Source organism: Camellia sinensis, chromosome 4, assembly GCF_055761805.1.
Source record: "Camellia sinensis isolate YWXY chromosome 4, ASM5576180v1, whole genome shotgun sequence".
In the NCBI taxonomy this organism is placed as follows: domain Eukaryota; kingdom Viridiplantae; phylum Streptophyta; class Magnoliopsida; order Ericales; family Theaceae; genus Camellia; species Camellia sinensis.
The window spans coordinates 162,689,111-162,707,931 of NC_138964.1; the positions used below are offsets into that span (position 1 = coordinate 162,689,111).

At 32.5% G+C, this 18,821-nt stretch overlaps 2 protein-coding genes across 16 annotated transcripts; one reads left to right on the forward strand and one right to left on the reverse strand.

The window, feature by feature from the left end:
- Nucleotides 1-785: 785 nt before the first annotated feature.
- Nucleotides 786-10,878, forward strand: LOC114312971 (flowering time control protein FCA). 8 transcript variants are annotated; one of them, XR_014327779.1, is made up of 8 exons: nucleotides 794-957; nucleotides 1,415-1,494; nucleotides 1,584-1,648; nucleotides 7,290-7,371; nucleotides 7,519-7,569; nucleotides 8,344-8,400; nucleotides 8,664-10,746; nucleotides 10,782-10,878. XR_014327779.1 is itself a non-coding variant. In XM_082866762.1 (7 exons), the coding sequence occupies exons 1-6, from the start codon at nucleotides 951-953 to the stop codon at nucleotides 8,695-8,697; spliced, it is 294 nt and encodes a 97-aa protein (XP_082722888.1). In that variant the 5' UTR covers nucleotides 794-950; the 3' UTR covers nucleotides 8,698-10,746; nucleotides 10,782-10,878. The 8 variants fall into 8 exon arrangements, 2 of the variants coding, with proteins under 2 accessions (XP_082722888.1, XP_082722887.1); XM_082866762.1 differs by lacking the exon at nucleotides 7,290-7,371; XR_014327780.1 differs by lacking the exon at nucleotides 794-957 and having other exon boundaries at nucleotides 965-1,494; nucleotides 8,337-8,400.
- A 2,749-nt stretch (nucleotides 10,879-13,627) lies between these two features.
- On the reverse strand, nucleotides 13,628-16,175 carry LOC114312970 (uncharacterized). Of its 8 annotated transcripts, none has more exons than XR_014327787.1 (6): nucleotides 15,932-16,165; nucleotides 15,536-15,639; nucleotides 15,337-15,400; nucleotides 14,342-14,392; nucleotides 14,158-14,219; nucleotides 13,628-14,000 (listed from the first exon to the last, which is right to left on the reverse strand). XR_014327787.1 is itself a non-coding variant. In XM_028259270.2 (6 exons), the coding sequence occupies exons 2-6, from the start codon at nucleotides 15,627-15,629 to the stop codon at nucleotides 13,977-13,979; spliced, it is 339 nt and encodes a 112-aa protein (XP_028115071.2). In that variant the 5' UTR covers nucleotides 15,630-15,639; nucleotides 15,932-16,175; the 3' UTR covers nucleotides 13,628-13,976. The 8 variants fall into 8 exon arrangements, 4 of the variants coding, with proteins under 4 accessions (XP_028115071.2, XP_028115075.2, XP_028115070.2 ...); XM_028259270.2 differs by having other exon boundaries at nucleotides 15,492-15,639; nucleotides 15,932-16,175; XR_014327786.1 differs by lacking the exon at nucleotides 15,536-15,639 and having other exon boundaries at nucleotides 15,932-16,169.
- Between the last annotated feature and the right edge of the window lie 2,646 nt (nucleotides 16,176-18,821).

Here is an 18,821-nt window from a genome sequence, read left to right on the forward strand (position 1 = left end):
CAGTGCCGAACTGGTTGTGCCGGATGAAGGTTGTGGTGGCCATGTGTTCACTACAACAAAATGCAATTTTGGCGATAATTTTTGGCGACTAAAAAAATTTAGTGGCCAAAGGTTGTAGAATTGGCGACCAAAAAATAATATTAGTCGGCAAAAGTCAAATATTTAGCCACTAATTTTTTTAGTCTAGGAATATTGATTATTGGCGACTAAAAAAATTTAGTCGCTAAAAATATTACAATGGCGACTAAAAAAAAATTTAGTAGCCGTATAGCTAGTTTTGGCTACTAAAATAGTTTAGTAGTCGAATGAAAAAAATATATATATATTTTTTACATTTGGCGATCAAAAGTTGTCACCAAAAGTATATTTTTAACAATAAAAGAATATTTTAGTAGCCGTATAGTTAGTTTTAGCTACTGAAATTGTTTAGTAGCTGAATGAAAAGAAAAAAATTATTTTTTACCTTTGGGGACCAAAAGTTTGGTTGCCAAAAGCATATTTTCAGCTACAAAAGAAAATTTTAGTAGCCGTATAGTTAGTTTTAGCTACTAAAATTGTTTAGTAGCCGAATGAAAAGAAAAAAATTATTTTTTATCTTTGGTGACCAAAAGTTTGGTCGCCAAAAGTATATTTTCAGCAACAAAAGAATATTTTAGTCGCCAAAAAACTAAAAATATTTGGAGGGAGATTTCAAATTTTGGAGGGATTAAAAAATTAATTAGCGACTAAAATTTTAGTCGCGAATGGTTATTAATTATATGTATTTTGTTTCCAACCCAAACCGTAAGAAACCAGCAACTCTCTGTCTCTCTATTTTCAGCGTCTCTCCCTCTCCCTCTCCGCTGCTCCTCTCCCCTCCCTCTCTCACCACCGCTCCTCCTCGCGTTCGCCAGCAACCGGAGCACCAGGGAAGATTGTAAACGCACCAAACAAGACTTTGTTTTCTCCGAATGGAAGGTCTCTCTCTCTCTCTCTCTCTCTCAATTTTGCAAAAAAATTATCATTATGAGGGACCCTTGTTCAAATGTCCCAAAAACAATGAAAGAAATTTGGGTTTTTTTAGATTTTGGATGTTCTTTTTTTTTAGAGTTGAAGTCATCTATCATTCATTCATGTCTCATGTGCCAGTGTTTGTGAAAATGGGTTGGTTTGTTTTCTTGTGTTGGTGAGCAAACTACTCTTTTTGATTTATGCTCACCAAGTGTATGAAAAAATGTCATAGAGAGGTTTTGAGGACTGGTTTCTACTTACCTTAGTTTAGATATTGGGTCATTTATATATAAAGCTTCTTAGGATTTATAATTTTCCTCTGTGCTAATCCAAGTGTTTCTTTCTAATCCTTATTGAGATGTATGCTACAGTTATTGTTATCATGTTCCACTGCTTCTCTGTTATATGTCCAACTGTTTTGAAGGGTGTGGATTTGTTAAATATTTTCATAGAGAAATGGCGATGGCAACTATTAATGCGCTTAATGGAATATATACAATGAAAGTAAGCTTATTTTGCTATTTCAACGGTGTTATGTTCTCTATTTAATGTTACCAAACACTAATCATTTATCTTCTCCTTTTGCATCTTAGGGGTCTGATCAACCATTAATTGTTCAGTTTGTTGATCCTAAGAGGCCTAGAGCTGGAGACCCAAGGTTTTTCTCTAGTCCTTCATCATTATTGCTCTTTATTAGTATAGCATACTATTCATCTATGAAACATGGATATTGGGTCCTGTGTTTTAAATAGAACATTACTAAGATAAACTGTTGTTTGTGAGAAGCAGGTATCAGAGTACTTGTATTGCAACTTGATTTTAAAATCAAAACAAATATGAACTTCTATCCGTTAATCCCTTCTTTGGGATTTTTATCTTTGGAACCCTAAATCCTAACGACTTCCAATTTATTGGTGAGTAGTAGGAACTTAAAGTAAGAGATTTAGGACCAGTGGCTTTTCGTTCCAATTTCTTGTCCAAAGCTTGCTTTAGTAGCATTTCTCTTTTTTATTTAATCAAATACTTTGCTCGGAGTACATATCCTTCAACCATGAATTTTCTTTCCCGAATTCTTACAAAGTTAGAACGCTTTTGCAAATGCTTGAAGTACAGTTGACAGTTTGAAGTCATCTTAAAATCTTAAATTAATAACTTTAATTATTTTAACAGTTTCAATTTATTTTTTAAACTGTCATTCTCGTCATGATGTAGAACATGAACATCCACATGACAAATTGATGAAGAACAATTGTGGAAGGACCTTAAGCCCAACAACTGTGTCTCTAGCATCAGCATCATCATCTGTGGCGGAGCCAAAAAATTAAATTACAGGGCACTTATTAATTATATTAAAAAATGTTTACAAAAATATTTCACATAAATTTTTACGATTGACTTCAAGAAAAATTTTAAAAAAAAAATAATCAGTGTGTTTGGTTTGAGTTTTTTGAATTAATTTTTTGAAAATTGAGTTTTTTTATTTTTTGTATTTTTTTTGCTTTTAGTGAATATTTTTAAAATTTTAAGCATTTTTTTTTTTACTTTTTTAGATGCATCTTATTTAGATGTATCTAAAAATAAATAAAATATTTGTGAAAAAATATTTTAAAAAATTAATAAACACATAAAAATATGAAAAATGTACTATTTTTTATATTTTTTGTATTTTTGGTATTTAGTGAATTTTTTAAAGATTTTTTTTTGCAAAAATTATACTTTTTAAGTATATTTATGTTAGGTGTGTCTAAAAATTAAAAAAATTGTATAAAATTAAAAAAATTCAGTAAAAATAAAAAATACGGAAAACAAAAAAGTAAAATTTTGTGAAAAGTGTTTTTAGAAAACTCAAACCAAACAAAGTGAATGTTTTTTGTAATTAGTGTATCATGAACAATATTAAAAAAAGTCATGGATATAAAGTTTTAAAATAAATTATATAATGATAAAGTAATTTTTTTATACAAAATATGTGTAAAAATTCAATATAATAGCCATACCACATCATCATTGACATGTGATATCACCAATCAATAGTAAAGAAATATATGGAGGATGAACCCTACATGTCAAATACAACTAACAATTCAATAAATTTTATATTTTCATTGAGATTAAGGCCTAGTTTGGGAAGACTAAATAAGTGCACTTTTTGACTTTTTATGAAATATGGGTTGGGTTTGGGTTGGGTTTGAAGTGATGTGTTAGAGAGGTGATGTGACTTAAATAAGATGATGTGACTTAAATAGGATAGTGACTTTTTGACTTTTTTTAATCATGCCAAATTTGGCCTAATTATGTTTGCATGTCAATAATGATAGATATCACCATTATATTAGAATTTTTATAGATAATAATATCGTAGTGTCTTTATTTTCAATCAAAACAATCATTATTGTTCTTATAATTTTAAAAATGTCATTGACATTTCACTTTAAATAATATTTTTATAAATTTTTTTATTTAAAATATTTTCTTTATGTTTGTCCCAAAAAAAAAAAAAAAATTCAAAACCCAGGGGGGCACTTGACCCCCCTGGACCCTTCTTCCCTCTGCCCCAAATCATCATCATCATCATCATCATCATCATCATCACAATTGTTATTAAGATTTTCTTTAATTTAGATTTTAATTGTTGGTTGGGATAGTATATGTATTTGTTGGATTATACTATGTTTATGGATTTTTATTTTCTTTGATATGTGCGGTTAATAGTTAAGTTTTGTATGTGGTTGAAAATTAAATGGTACAAGTTGTAGAGAAATATTTTTATTGAATGGTTGAGAATTGAATGAATGAATGAATAATTTTATATATGCACAGGTTATAGGTGGCGTAAAAAATATTACAAAATAAATTATAAAAACTAAATGAGACTTTTTGGTGACTAAACAAATATAACAGGTTGGCTTTTGACTATTAAAACTTTAGTCGCCAATTGTAAAAAAGTGAAACTTTGGCCTACTAAACTGTTAGTCACCAATTGTAAAAACAAACTTTTGGCTATTAAATTTTTAGTCGCCAATTTTCAAAAAGTGAAACTTTTGACTATTAAATAATTTAGTCGCTAAAAGTAAATATATATATATATATTTGATTATTTTTAAAAAATATATGGCAGCTAAAAAAAAGTATATGGCGACTAGATTTTAGTCACCAATAGGCCACTTTTGGCTACCAAAAAAATTTTAGTCGCCAATTGTTTCCCCGACAAACTATTAGTGACCAAACGGTCAACCAAATATATTAGTCGACAAAAGTGATTGGCGACTAAAAACAAGGCTTTTGGCGACTAAAATTTTAGTCGCCAAAAGTGAAGTTTCTTGTAGTGGTTGGCTATTTTTTGACTTATTTATTTTAAGAAGGAAAAACATCATAAATGCGAGAGTGTTTTGCAGAATTTCAAAGTGCCATTGCATGTTTATCGGAAACTTTCCTGTGCCATGGTATACTTCAAATCTTAGAAATAACCTACCTTTGAAACAATTCTCAAAGTTTTGAAGGTAACTAACATTCAAAACAATTCCCAAAGTTTCGAAGGCAAGTAACTAACTTTTGAGACAATTCTCAAAGCTTCGAAGGCGAGTAACCAATCTTTAAAGCAATTCCTGAAGCTTTGAAGGCAAGTAACCAACCTTCAAAACCATTCCTGAGGCTTCGAAAGTCTACAATTATATTCAACCATAAATTGTTTGAAACCCAAGACTATTGTTGATGCAACAAACAATCCTTCAAAATTCATGAAGTCGCAATAAAAAAGACTTTCAAAGCACATGCTTTGATTCATATCAAAGAAAAGAAAAATAATAATTGACATGTTTACTTTGAAGACAACCTGACTTTGGTCTTCTCAAAAGGAAATTAACCAATGCCTCACAAAGTCTAAACAAATTTGAGAATGCCTGCATAGATGAAATCCAAAAGTACACCACTCCACAAAATTAATTATGGTGTTATGTGGTTGTTCATAAATCTCAAATTTTCAGAAATTAAAATAAAATAAAATAAAGTCATTGCTTCAAATAAATTGGTCATTCTTAGCTAATTTTTACCTTTCAAACAGCTAAGTTATTCTTTACTGCATCAAACTCATAAAAACAATACTTAAAGATTATTGTTTTATTAGTCATTTCATCAAAATTAAATTTTGATGCGACCCACAAATTCAAAATGGATTTTGAACACCGAATGTCATGGCATAATATGGCTTTTGAAATTTAAATATTTTGACATTTTCAACAATATCAAATATTTTAAATCAATTAACAATGGGCTGATCATCATCTTTAACCATGTTTGGTTTAAGAACATGTTCTTTGACCAAATAATTTTCATCATTCATTAACAAATTGGATTGTTTTTCTATTTTAGCCATTAATAGTTTATGAAAATCCTCCATAGGTATGTGAGTTTCATCATTTCATGGCCTAATGGGCGATTTTTCCATTTTTGCCGTTAGTGACTTATGAAGAGCCTCATATGCATGTGATTTTCATCATTTCTTGGCCTAATAGGTTGTTTTTCTATTTTAACTATTAATAGCTTATGAAAATCCTCCATGGGTATGTTGTTTCCATAGTTTAACTCTCTAAGAATAGTTTTTTCAATCCCTCCAGCCTTATATAAAACATCATTTTTCATCATGCTTGACTCAACACTATACTCTTTAACCATGTTATTTTTATAAGTTGGCTCTTTAGAAATGGGTTTTCTGCCCCGATTCATTGATGAAGTCAACTATTTGCCTTTGCCACTTTCAATCATGAAAAAATTCACTAATTTCGGCCATTAAAGTCTCGGTCAAAGACTTGGTAGTGAAAGTTAACAACTCATCCCTCCATTAGTAAATTTTTATTTCAAGTTGATGAATTTCTCTATCTAAATGGTATCTTTTTTCTTCCACCAAACAATATTGTAATGGATGAAAGTTTGTTTCATCAAGAAAATATATTTCTTTTTGGAGATCTAACATGTTGTATTTACGCTAAAAGATTCCATCTAGGCTATTTAGAACGAACAAATCAAATTCATTTTTCATTTCATTCACTTGATGTTCCCATCGGGCACGCCAAAAAATATTGGCTATTTTTGGCTTATTTTTCCTACGAAGGAAAATATCATAAATACAAGCGTGCTAGTAAAGATTGAAAAATCCTTACAGATTAAATTCAAGCCAATTATCATGTAATTGCGTTGATTTTTTTGTCTCAATAGAGAAAACTTTAAAATTGTCAAGTGTAAAAAATAGAAAAACTAAAAGAAGAAAAAAGGGAGATAGAGAAAGATGATTGAGTGAATAATAGGAACAATTAAGTGAACAATCAAAGTAACCATAAATTTACATCTACTTCTATTTCGAAAATGAAGTGTTGAAAATAAAGTGTAAGAAATATAAATAATAAGAAAAATAAAAATCAATTGTCTTTGATTTGAATTGGATGGATCTTACAATGTAGTCATAAATGACTATTTATAGGTAAAAATTTATAGAAAAAAACTACCTAATAACTATCCTATTCTTCTATCTTCATTCTTCTCTTATCATGTGTCTCTATATGATCTTCTATCTCCTCTATTTCATACTCTATGAACTTTCAGTTCATCTCTCACTACAACAAAAAACAGATTCAGCGACTAATTTTGCCGACTAAACTAAGGCCAAGTTTGGCAACCCAAAAATAATCCATCTTTTTATCTTTTTTCCATCACATCACCTCTCTACTTTTCTGCACATCTTTTCGTAAAAAGACAAAAAGTGCACTTATTTAGGTCATCCCAAACAACCCCTAAATTTAGTCGCCAAAGGGTTATGCGTTAGCTACTAAAAATTAGTTGGTCGCCAATGGTTCACACATTAGCTACCAAACAACATTTGGTCCCCAAATGTTCAATTATTAGCTACTAAAGTTTGTTGGTCGGTAAATGTCCCCTATTTCGCTACCAAAATAATGTGTAGTCGGAATTTGTCTTCACTTTTGGCGACTAACTACGTTTTAGTCGTTAAAAATATAATTTTCGGCGGCTAAATATGATGTTAGTCGCGAAAAATAACTATATAATTTGTTTAATTCGTATTTATTTAATTTTTGGCTACTAATTGTACAATGGTCATGGAAATTTTGGGTTTGGGCGACTATTTCAATTTTGGTCGCTAATGATTAATTATATACCGACTATAATTCTGTAGCTAAACGTGCCACAAAATTTTAGAGGGAATATTACATTTTTCTTAAATTTATTAGCGACAAAAATCTATTTTGGTCAGGAATTATTATTTGTTTGTTTTATTTTTATTGCCAAAGCAATCCATTTACCTCCCTCTCGCACTCCCGCGTCTGATTCTGCTCTGTCTCCATCTGGATCATCCCCCGAACTCCCTCCCAGGTATGTCATCTCTCTCTCTCTCTCTCTCTCTCTCTCTCCTTTTCGAAGATAGTCTCCTTCTCATAGAGGCCTCTCTGTTTCCCTCTTTCTCTCTCTCTCTCTCTCTCTCTCTCTATCTCACTCACGCCTCAGCCCTCTTCTCTACAGCTTTGTCTCCATCACAAGGCTTGCTGGATCATCCCCCAAACTCCCTTCCAGGTATGTCCTCCATTTCGCATCTATCTCTCCCTCTCTCTGTATCTCCCTCCCGATTTCACCCTCTTGGCCTCTGTCTCTGTTTAAACACACACACACACACATACACACATACATATGTATATATATGTATGTGTGTGTGTGTGTGTGAAAACACACAGAAATCAAATGTTTAATGCTGAAAATTAAGGCATTTTTTTTTAAAATGTGATTGAAATTAACACTTAGGGCATTGTTATTGAAATGTGATTGAGGCATTTGAGTTGGTAATAAAGTAGTAATAAAAGGAAAAGAATGGGTGAGTTGTGCAGATAGGGTTAGGAATTGGGACACAATTTGTTATTGAGTTGCCTAAAATCTGTCTGGTCAGTTTTTGTACCATTCAACTCAATCATAGTTGTCTTACTTAGGATGGGCATTCTGTGGTTAAAACAAGCTCTTAATTACAAAATTGGAATAATAAAAGTGACAACGAAGATCTATTTCTTTATGTATGAACTGCTATACAATGAGGTTTGATGTTTGTGTTTTGTGGATATAAGAAATCTTAGCGAAGATCTATTTCATTCCACCATCTATTCTCAATGGATTATGTTTTGTTTTGTTTTTTTAGTGTGCTATTTGCTGAAGCACTTGGTTTTAGATAATGTTACTTGTTCATTGATGAAAGTCATATCTTCCAACAATTGTTAGTTGTGATTGCTGCATTAATAGATTACAGAGCTAACATTTAGTTTTTATTTTAATTCTCAAGACTCACTCAATTCTAGTTTTCAGGTACATTCTTAAAGCATCAATTGTATCAGCACTTTCAGCACTTGCCTTGAAGCCCAGGTATGCAAAGCGTTGCAGTTCTTCCTTATATCTCGGAATTCATAAACCTTCTTTATGGTCAGTCACTCTCTTGTTTAAAGAGAATGAAATGTTGATGAGTTTGTGTGGACAAATTTGTTTATTACCACATTAAATGGTTGAAATTGAAATTCTTTCTCTCTAGTTCATTTAAATAATTTGCTTCTTCTTGATTCTAATTCACATCCTTGATGTATTTTTTTTTTTTTTTGCAATCTCACTAGCCTTTGCCTCCCTCTTTGTAGTGAGTTTCACATCACAGCCCAAGCCTTAGAGTGACTTGCTATCTTCTTTGCTGCCACAGCATTCTGCATTGCTATTTAATTCCCTACACAGCAGTCCTTACGTGGACCAATTGGTCTGTTTATGTTGTCTCCTTGTATAGTTCTACTTTATGGTTATGCTCATTGATAGTGAAGTTGTAAGGGCTAGGATATGATTGGATTGCTTTGTTGGACACAGTAGGAACTCCAATTTGCAAAATGTTTAGGATCTGGCGTCTGAATTTCATTGGCTTACTTTTGCTTTTCAATTTGCATTGACTGAATTGTGGAAATTAAGAGATCACATTGACTGTTTACATGAAAATGTGCATTTCTTCTACGTTGGGAGTTAGAGTTGAAAATGCCATAAACTTAGTCGGAAAAAGGGGTTCGGGCTAGGAAAATGCAAAACAAGCCCCGAACCATTGTTTTTTGGTAATGGGATGCTTCCCGGTGACAAATGTGTCATGTAGGGACAGACGGTACGTAAGTAGTACACATACGTTGGGGTTTAGGGTTGAAAATGTCATAAACTTAGTCGAAAAAAGGGGTTCGGGGGGCGAAAATGCAAAATAGCCCCCAAGCCATTGTTTTTTCGTAACAGGAAGCTTCCTGGTGATAAATGTGACATGTAGGGACAGACGGTACGTAAAACGTTGGGATTTAGGGTTGAAAATGTCATAAACTTAGTCGAAAAAAGGGTTTCGGGGGGCGAAAAAGCAAAACAGGCCCCGAGCCACTGTTTTTTCATAACGGGATGCTTTCCGGTGATAAATGTGGCATGTAGGAACAGACGGTACGTAAGTAGAACAAGTACGTTGGGAGTTAGAGTTGAAAATGTCATAAACTTAGTCGAAAAAAGCGGTTCGGGGGGCACCATTTTGCAAGAACTAAATGTGACGACGGATATATCCTGTTGACCTAATCGGTTTGAAATTCGAATAATGGATTTGTAAAGTTCAGCAAAGGTTTAGGCGCAATTGTGTATTTGATCAGTTTAACTATCACCACTACAAAATGTGCAACAACAGTTGAATAGTACACAGTTCATATATATAACATGGCCTCAAGATTTGGCTGATGGAAAGATAATTCCTCAGCAACAGATCAGGGAACTTAGGACTAAAAAAGCTAAGTATTGAAGATATCTATCAAAATTAGATAGTGTTATGGAAGAATAGTTAAGCATAATCTTTTTCAACTCTTATCCCCATAAGCCTGTAAGGAACCCAAGGCATTACTCATTCACAAATAGAAGTATATCTACATGTATAAACCCACGAATTAGTTAAATAGAAATGAACAGTATTATGATTTCATTACATTGTTGACTTAATTTCTTCTTTAAGGAAAGTGTTTCCAAACTTTCTATGATTATATCGAATAAATTAGAATATTTTATGAAGAAAAAGTACACACCAATTTCCATCCATGGAGGTCAGAAAAGCACTATTTTAACGTAACTGGAAGGTTCATGGAGATCACAAAAGCATAAGCATAGTGAGTTTTATGGATACCAAACAAACATTCATGATGGGTCCACTTACATTTTTATAACAAATAATTTTTGGATGAAATGGTAAGTACACCCTAAATAATTTATGTAATTTGGTAATGCCTACACAGTTTAGTTTCACATTTAACTACTAAAATTTATTCAGATAGATTTAGAGATTAAAAAGCTAAAACAAGAACTCATGATGGGTCCATGTTTGGATGTCTTTCATTAGTTAATAGATATTACTCTCCTATACATATAATGTTGGAAATTATTACAATATATATATGTCGTCCAGAAATGCCTCTACACGCACCAAACTAATGATTTTTTTCCCCTTTTTTGTAGATTTTTTGGACATACAAATGACATTGTGTTTTTGTTGACAAGTACGGGAGGGCATTGTTTTTATATCTCTATCCGTATATCCAGTGGTTTGTACAAATTACTTTTTTGGTGTGGTAAATATCATCTAATTTGGCATGGTAGAAATGAACATAGCACGTGGTACAAAATAGTTTTGGGGTGGTACATAATATAATTTTTGTTGTGGTATAGAAGTTGTAGGTGTACAATTTTTTGTTGTGGTATAGAAGTTGTAGGTGTACAATTAATTTGGTTCTTATGGAATTTTTAATATATATATATATATATATATAATTGGACGTTCAATATTAATTTTTTGGATGGTTGGAACTGAAATGTGTGCACGTTGTTGAATGCTTGATAATATATTTAGCGCTGATGGAATATATTGTTTATACAGGGTACAGGTTGTATTAATAATGGATACAGGTTGTTTAGAAAATTTTATTTAAAAAAAAAAAGCACGTTAAAGTATTTGGCCACCAAATATTTTGGTAGCTAAATATGTAATCAAATGTTTTGGTGACTAAGAATTTAGTAGCAAAAACATAACCCACTAATTTTTTGTGACCAAATAATTAGTAGTTAAAACAATTGAGAATGAGAGAAAGAAACTATTGGCCACTAAATTTTTTAGTCACGGAAAAAAAGGTATCATTTGGTGACTAAAATGTTTGGTGGCAAAAAGTGAAGAAAGGAATGTTCAGAGGCTTTTGGCTACGAAACTTTTAGTGGGCAAAAGTAACAACGACAAAAATTAATTAGTCGCTAAAAATATGTATTCTATTAGTGACCGAAATGTTTGGTCTATAATAGTCATTCTCATTTTATGGTAGCACTTATAGTGACTAACACTTCAGTCGCCGAAATAACCTTTTGTCGACTAAATAATGTTTTGTAGCCAAATGTGTACTTTCGGCGACCAATTATTTAGTAGCTAAAAGTGACACCTTCCTCGACCAAACCAACTTAGTAGCCAAAAAGCCTCATTCGGCGACTAAAGGTTTTTGTAGTGGAAACATAACATTTGCCGACTAAACTAAATTTAGTAGCGAAATGTAGTAACTTTCGATGACCAAACAAAGTTTAGTCGCCAATACTATCGCCGACAGGGTATAGGTGACGAGTTTGGTGACAAAATATTTTAGTCGCTAAATCGTTTTAGCGACTGATTTAGCGACTAAATATTAGACTTTTGACGACCAATATTTTAGTAGCCAAAAGTGACATTTCTTGTAGTGTCTATATCTCCATAGCTTCTTTCAACCTTCATTTCATTCTACATGTTCTCCATTTTGTCTTTTATACAATCTCATAACTTCTTTCAATCTCCCAATGTGTCAAATCATGCCACGTGTCCTATAATTTATAAATAATAATAATAATAATAATAATAATAATAATAATAATAATTACAGATTATGGTACCAACACCTTCCAAAAGTGCCGGCGGTGGATGTCGGTGGCGTTGTGAGGGATGAACAATTGTAGAGAGACAGTAATAAAATAGGAAAATGACTGGTAGCTCGAAAAAATTGGCCCGATTTTGGCTCGAATCGCAAAACGACGTCATTTTGCGATTCTTTTTTTTTTTTTTTTTTTTCTTCCTTTTCTTTCTCTTCCTTTTCTTTCTTTCTTTTCTTCTTCTTCTTCATTGAACACAAGAGAAGAACAGAGGGGAAGAGGAGGAAAAAGGGAGAAAGAGAGAGGAGAGGAGAGAAGGGCCCCTCCTGTGCCTCCGTCGCCGCCGATTGTCGCAACATCTCCGATCGTTGCAGCAGCTCTGATCGTCGCAGCCCCGCGCAGTCCCGCCTCCGGCCCCGCCTCCTCCAGCCCGATTTTGATGGCCCCCTCCCCTCCAGTTCTCCTTCTTCCTCCTCCTTCTTTCTTCTTCTTCTTCTTCTCCGAATTCGAGCTACAAATCGGAGTCGAATAAAATATGTGGGCGAATGAAATGTTTAGACTTCTAGTCATGGAAATCTGAAATTTTCAATTTCAATATGCAGCGGTAATTCCAAAGCCTTAACGTCATTTAACGGTGTTTAAGATGATGAGATGGGATGCTGATGTGGTAATCTCATTTATAAAAAGATAATATTAGGAATACCAAATTTTTTATTAAATAAATGACTAAATATCTCATATGAATGTGGTTCCGCAAATACCATTAAATGAATATAAATTTAAATTAATTTGATATGAGTGACATAAGTTAATGCATAGACATAGCTTTATGGGTAATTTTTTTGCATAATTTTTATTTTCTCTAATTATTAATCAATTATCTCTTTTATACATTACTACACTATAAAAAATGATACTTTTGACAAATAAATTTTTAGTTACCAAAAGTCAATATTTAGTCCCCGAAAGTTTTTGCTAGCTAAATTATTTGGTCACCCGCTTAGTCATTGAACATTTGTCAAAAAAATGTAAATGGCGACTAAATGTTATTCAATCGCCAAAAGTCATAAATTAACAACTAAATCTTTAGTCACCAAAAGCTTTCAAATAAAATTAATTTTAGTTTTCAACAACTTAAAACTTTTAGTCATGGATAAATTTTAGTCACAATAGTATTACGTTAGGAACCAAAGAATTTAGTCGCTAAAAAATTTATTTTATTTTTTACAACTAACTATTTAATCATCCAAAGTCTCATTTATTTTTTACTATTAAATATTTAGTCACCAAAAAAATTTATTTTTCATTTTTCTTTTTTTAGCTACTAAACTATTTAATCACCTAAAGTCTCATTTATTTTTGGCTACTAAATATTTAGTAGCCAAAAAAATATATTTTCATCTTATTTTTTTTAACTACTAAACTATTTAGTCGCCTAAAGTTTCATTTATTTTTAGCTACTAAATTTTTAGTCGCCAAAAATCTTTGATTTTTTTTTTGCTGCCAAAATTTAGTTACTAAAAATATTGATTTCTTTTTTGACTACCAATTGGTTAGTTGCCAACTTCACTTTTTTTTTTTGCTACTAAAGGTTTATTCGCCAAGAACTTTATTTTGTATTTTTTTATTATTATTAATTTCTCCATTGTATTTATTTCGTTCAACCTATACCCGTACATAAACAAAACAATAAATATACCCATTTCTAATTCACTTTCAATCATCCAAAAATTCAAACTTTCAACGTCAAATTTCATACAAACTAAATATAATCTAACCTAAAATAATAATTCCATACAAACAGATAATCATACAAAAATCATGTCCTCCATACACAAAGAAATATCTAATAGATTAATCTATACCATGCCAATAGTAATATGTTTCATGCCAAAAGTAATCTCCACCTTGTATCTAAAATCTTTGCATCTCCACCTCTTGTTATGCTGCAGCATTTGATCCATAATCGGAAGAAGAGGATTTTGGCATGAAATATGCATTCTTTGCATTTACGTTAAGAAACAAAATCATATATCTTCTAAATTATTGACCTGCAATTTTGCAAGCAGCCAATATATCTTCTCAAACAAACACAAGGTAAAATATAGTTCCCGAAGGTAGATGACTCAAAAAATGCATATTTTATTTGGTGCTTCTTTTTTATTAGGAAAAAATTGTTCACTGTTCTTGCCAGGATAAGTTCTGCACCTTCTCAACGTAAGAATGGACCACGTTTTCAATATCTTCAACAATAGTGTCTGACTGTCCCTCTGCAAAAAGAAAGGTTGTTATTACTCATAAAAAATATTAAAGTTAAACATTTAATAAAGCACAAGTTAATGGATTAGTTTCTTTTTATTATGCTTCAAGTAAATGTTATTAAGATACTTACCCACAGAAACCTTTGTCAGCCCAGGAAGATCTATGAGGGTTAAGTTTACAACTGTAAAACAAAATCATATGCTTAAAAGTCAAAAAATCCAAACTAGAGAGCCCATAAGATCTTTAAAAGGGGGGAAATAAAAATTAAAAACAGGAGAAAAAAAAGGAATGCATGTCATACAGGAAGCTAGAATGGTAATTTTAGATTACTAATAATGCATTGAAGTTACAGGGATCGTTGAACAAAGAAAAGAAAAGAAAAGAAAAACCTACTATGAAGGATGAAGGAAGCATTCATGTGTTAACATCAGTTTGTTATGTTTCTCTTGTCAGTCAAATTCTCAGATGGTTATGTTTCTCCTCACTTTAACACCTTCTTGCTCTCTTGGATTCTTAGTTTTCATCTCTTGTTTCAAGTTATTCTTTCTTGGGTCTAGAGGAATAACAAATGAATTTATTAAATATTAAAATCCAAACTAATATGTGACTTCAGAATACAACAGAAGAAGTAGACGAAGATGAGCAAAGAAATAAATTTTTGATTCGAGCATTGCATTAAACAGTTGGAGGGCGAAAGATATAACAGGAAGAACAAATTCGTGGGAAAGAACAAATGTATGAAAAGTACAAATCAACAACCACGAATCCAATTCAATATGAGGACAAACCAAACTCAGACACAGAGAGCCAAGAGAGTTCTCAATCAAGCAACCATAGGATAATGAAATTAAGAATTGGATTGCACAACTGATGGCATATGGAAGTTGAAGAAGGCCATACCTCATCTGAATGTTCACAAAAAGGATAGGCAAAAAATGGAAAGCAGTGGAAAAAGAGAGGCTGGGGGGTAGGCAGCAGTAATGGTAAACCCCATCGATATGCAAATGAAAACCAATTTCTTGTATTTGTCTACCCAATAAACAACAATAAGGGTTCAATCATAAAAAATAGCCCCAAAATCAGGCAAACAAATTGATTATTACCAATACCAATGACAAAACTTGCCTGGCAAATCTTTCTCAAGGATCCTCCACTCATCCTGTATTTTCTTTACCCAATTCTTTGATGGCTGTCCAAAGAAAGTAAATCTATGTAAGAAAAAAAAGAATGACCAGTGTCGGTCCCTTTTAATAAATTTGCATAATGGGGTTAGAGTGAACTTCAGAGAGAAGATTAGCCTTAGCAACACTGCTGTTGCTGTTACCGCTGCAGTTAGAGGCTGAAATCCTCAAGGCCTTGGGGAAAAGGGTGTTGGGGTTATTTATGTTTACAAATAGAACTATTCCTGTATATATCATCCAAGTCCTCCTGAGATAGGGAAAGCAATTTCAAATGTAAAAGAATATCAAGAATCCTACAGCATAAAAAAAAGAAACCCTAAATCGAAATCCATTTACCAAGAATACCATGAATCACACCAATAATCAGTTCATAAAACCCTAAATCTTCAAAAAAATCAAAAACCATTTACTTATTTCACCCAAATCGAAATCCTACAGCATCAAAAAAATAAAAAATAAAAAATAAAATAAAAAAACCCTAGAGCTAGAGCGAAATGGGAAAATAGAGGAAGGGAGAGAGAGAGAGAGAGAGAGAGAACCTGAATGTAAACTGGAGGCGAGATAATGGTGATGTGCGACTGCGATTTGCGGCGGTGGCGATGTGCGACGTCGCACGGCGGTGAGCGACGGTGAGATGAGCGGCTCGCGGTGAGAAGAGGTGAGGTTTAGTGGCGTTTGTGTGTGTGTGTGTGTGTGTGAGCGAGAGAGAGAGAGAGAGAGAGAGAGAGAGGGCAAAAGAGAACCCATTTCTAAACTAAACACATGATACAAAATAAAATTTACAGAGCTTGCTTGTTTTTATTTTTTAGAAAATATTAGTTTTTTATTTTTTGTGTTTTTTTATTTTTACTGAATTTTTTTAATATTTTAAGTAATTTTTTTACTTTTTAAACACACCTAACATAAATACACCTAAAAAGTAAAAAAATTGTAAAAAAAATCTTTTAAAAATTCACTAAATACCAAAAATACAAAAAAAATATCAGAATTCAGTATATTTTTTATATTTTTATGTATTTATTAATTTTTTAAAATATTTTTACTTTTTAGATACATCTAACTAAGATGCATCTAAAAAAGTAAAAAAAATGTTTAAAATTTTAAAAATATTCACAAAAAAAAAGAATACGAAAACCAAAAAACTCAGTTTTCAAAAAATTTAATTCAAAAAACTCAAACCAAACACACTAATGTTTTGTTCCCTGAATCTTTCTTCCCTGAATCCCCCAACTGCCCAAAACGATGTCGTTTTGGATTCTTTTACCGGTAAGATATATTAAAATTCTCTTACCGGTAAGATAATTTTCATTAAATAACCTCCTCATAAAATGAAACTACTGTTTAAAACGACGTTATTTTGAATTCGGGATAAATTCGAGCTTAGAAATTTTCGACCTACGTATCATTACTGTAAAAATTAATAATTAAATAATGGCAAAAATCTAAGCCCCAATCTAAAAATTTTCCCAGTAAAATTTAAAACACCATTTGCCGATTAAACTATTTTAGTCATTAAAAAAAAAGATTTCAAAAAAAATTTTTAATATAGTGCATGATTTGTACTAGATATTTGCCAACTAAATTTATATTTTAGTCAGCAAATATAAATATATGACGACTAAATTATTTAGTAGCCAAAACATGAACTAATGCCGACCAAATGAAATTTTAGTCGCCAATAGTATAATTTGTTGTATATGCTAGTTATTTGGCTAATAAATTTATTTTAGTTGGCAAAAATTAGTATACAGTGACGAAATATTTTTTGGTTACCGAAAATACATATTTGCCAACCAAATTACGTAGTAACCAAAGATTTAAAGTAAAACTATACTAGTTATTTGGCTATTAAATTTATTTTAGTCAGCAAAAATTAATATACCACAACTAAAACAAACTTTAGTAGCCTAAAACTTGAACTAGTAATGACCAATATTTTTTTAGTTGCCTATTGTGGCATTTTTGACTACTGAATTTTTGTTTAGTCGCCTATTGGGCGCTTCTTAGCGGCTAACTGTTTTTTAGTCACCTATTGGGTCACTTTTTAGCAATTAATTGTGTTTTTAGTCGCCAATAAATAATATACGGCTACTAAAAAATTTTAGTAGCTAAAATATGAAACATTGCCAACCAATACAAATTTTAGTCACCAAATGTCTAACTTTTGGCAACTAAATTCATTTTAGTCGCCAAATCTTGTCGCCAAAAGTCCAAATTGTTGTAGGAAAAGGTATGTTCTGCATCTTTCTTTGCTTTGAACATCATCTCTCCCCTTCTTTGTCATGTTTTTTACGTGCGCACTCATTGTACAAAGTTTATTATTTCTTACCATTATATTCCACACTAACTAACTCCGCTGGGGTTGTTAACAACTCCGTCGGTCCCAAGCCCGGGTTAAAAAGGAGGGTTGTGTGTTAGGTAGCCGACAGCCAACACGTAAAAAAGCCGCTCGGATCCCTTATGAAAATGAATCCTACTTTGAATCGTTTAAATGCTAGGTCATTCCCCTCAAGTGACGCGTTGCGCCTGCCTCCGGATGTTTCGAAAAGTGAGCAAGGGGCGCCGCATCGACGCCTGGGTGTGGTGAAAAATGGGCAAAGGTTTCTGCGTTTCTCTGAACGAGCGCGAGTAAAGAAGCTAGTCCAAGACTATAGGTTTAGGATAGTCACTTGGAACATAGGAACCTTAACTGATAGGACGATGGAATTAGTAGATGTTATGATTAGGAAGAGAGTTAGTATAGCTTGCATACAAGAAACTAAGTGGACGGGAGAAAAAGCTAGGGAAATTGAGAATACTGGTTTTAAACTTTATTATAGTGGTAAGGATAGACGCAGGAATGGGGTAGGAATCATAATTGCCAAGGGTCTTGTGGAAAGTGTGGTGGCGGTCACTAGGAAAGGAGATAGGATTATGCTAGTTAAACTAGTTATTGGAAGGAATATAGTGAACATTATTAGCGCTTACGCCGCTCAAGTAGGGTTAGATGATCAGACTAAGAGGGATTTTTGGGAGCAAATGGATGAGATCTTACAGGAGATACCCGTAGGAGAGAACCTGGTTATAGGTGGAGATTTTAATGGCCATGTGGGCATAGATAAACTAGGTTATGAAAGGGTGCATGGTGGATACGGTTTTGGTGACAGAAATGAGGCTGGAGAGAAAATCTTAGATTTTGCGTTGGCTTCTGACCTGGTGGTGGCCAATACTATGTATAAGAAGAGGGAGGAGCATTTCATAACCTTTAAGAATGAATTAGTTAAGAGCCAAATAGATTATTTCTTAGTGAGAAAAGTAGACTGCCTAAAATGCAATGATTGTAAGGTGATTCCTGGAGAGAGTCTGGTCTCTCAACATAGGATTTTGGTACTAGATTTATGTTTTAGAGGGTAATACCAAGCTAGGAAGGATGGTGGGCGTCGTAGGACG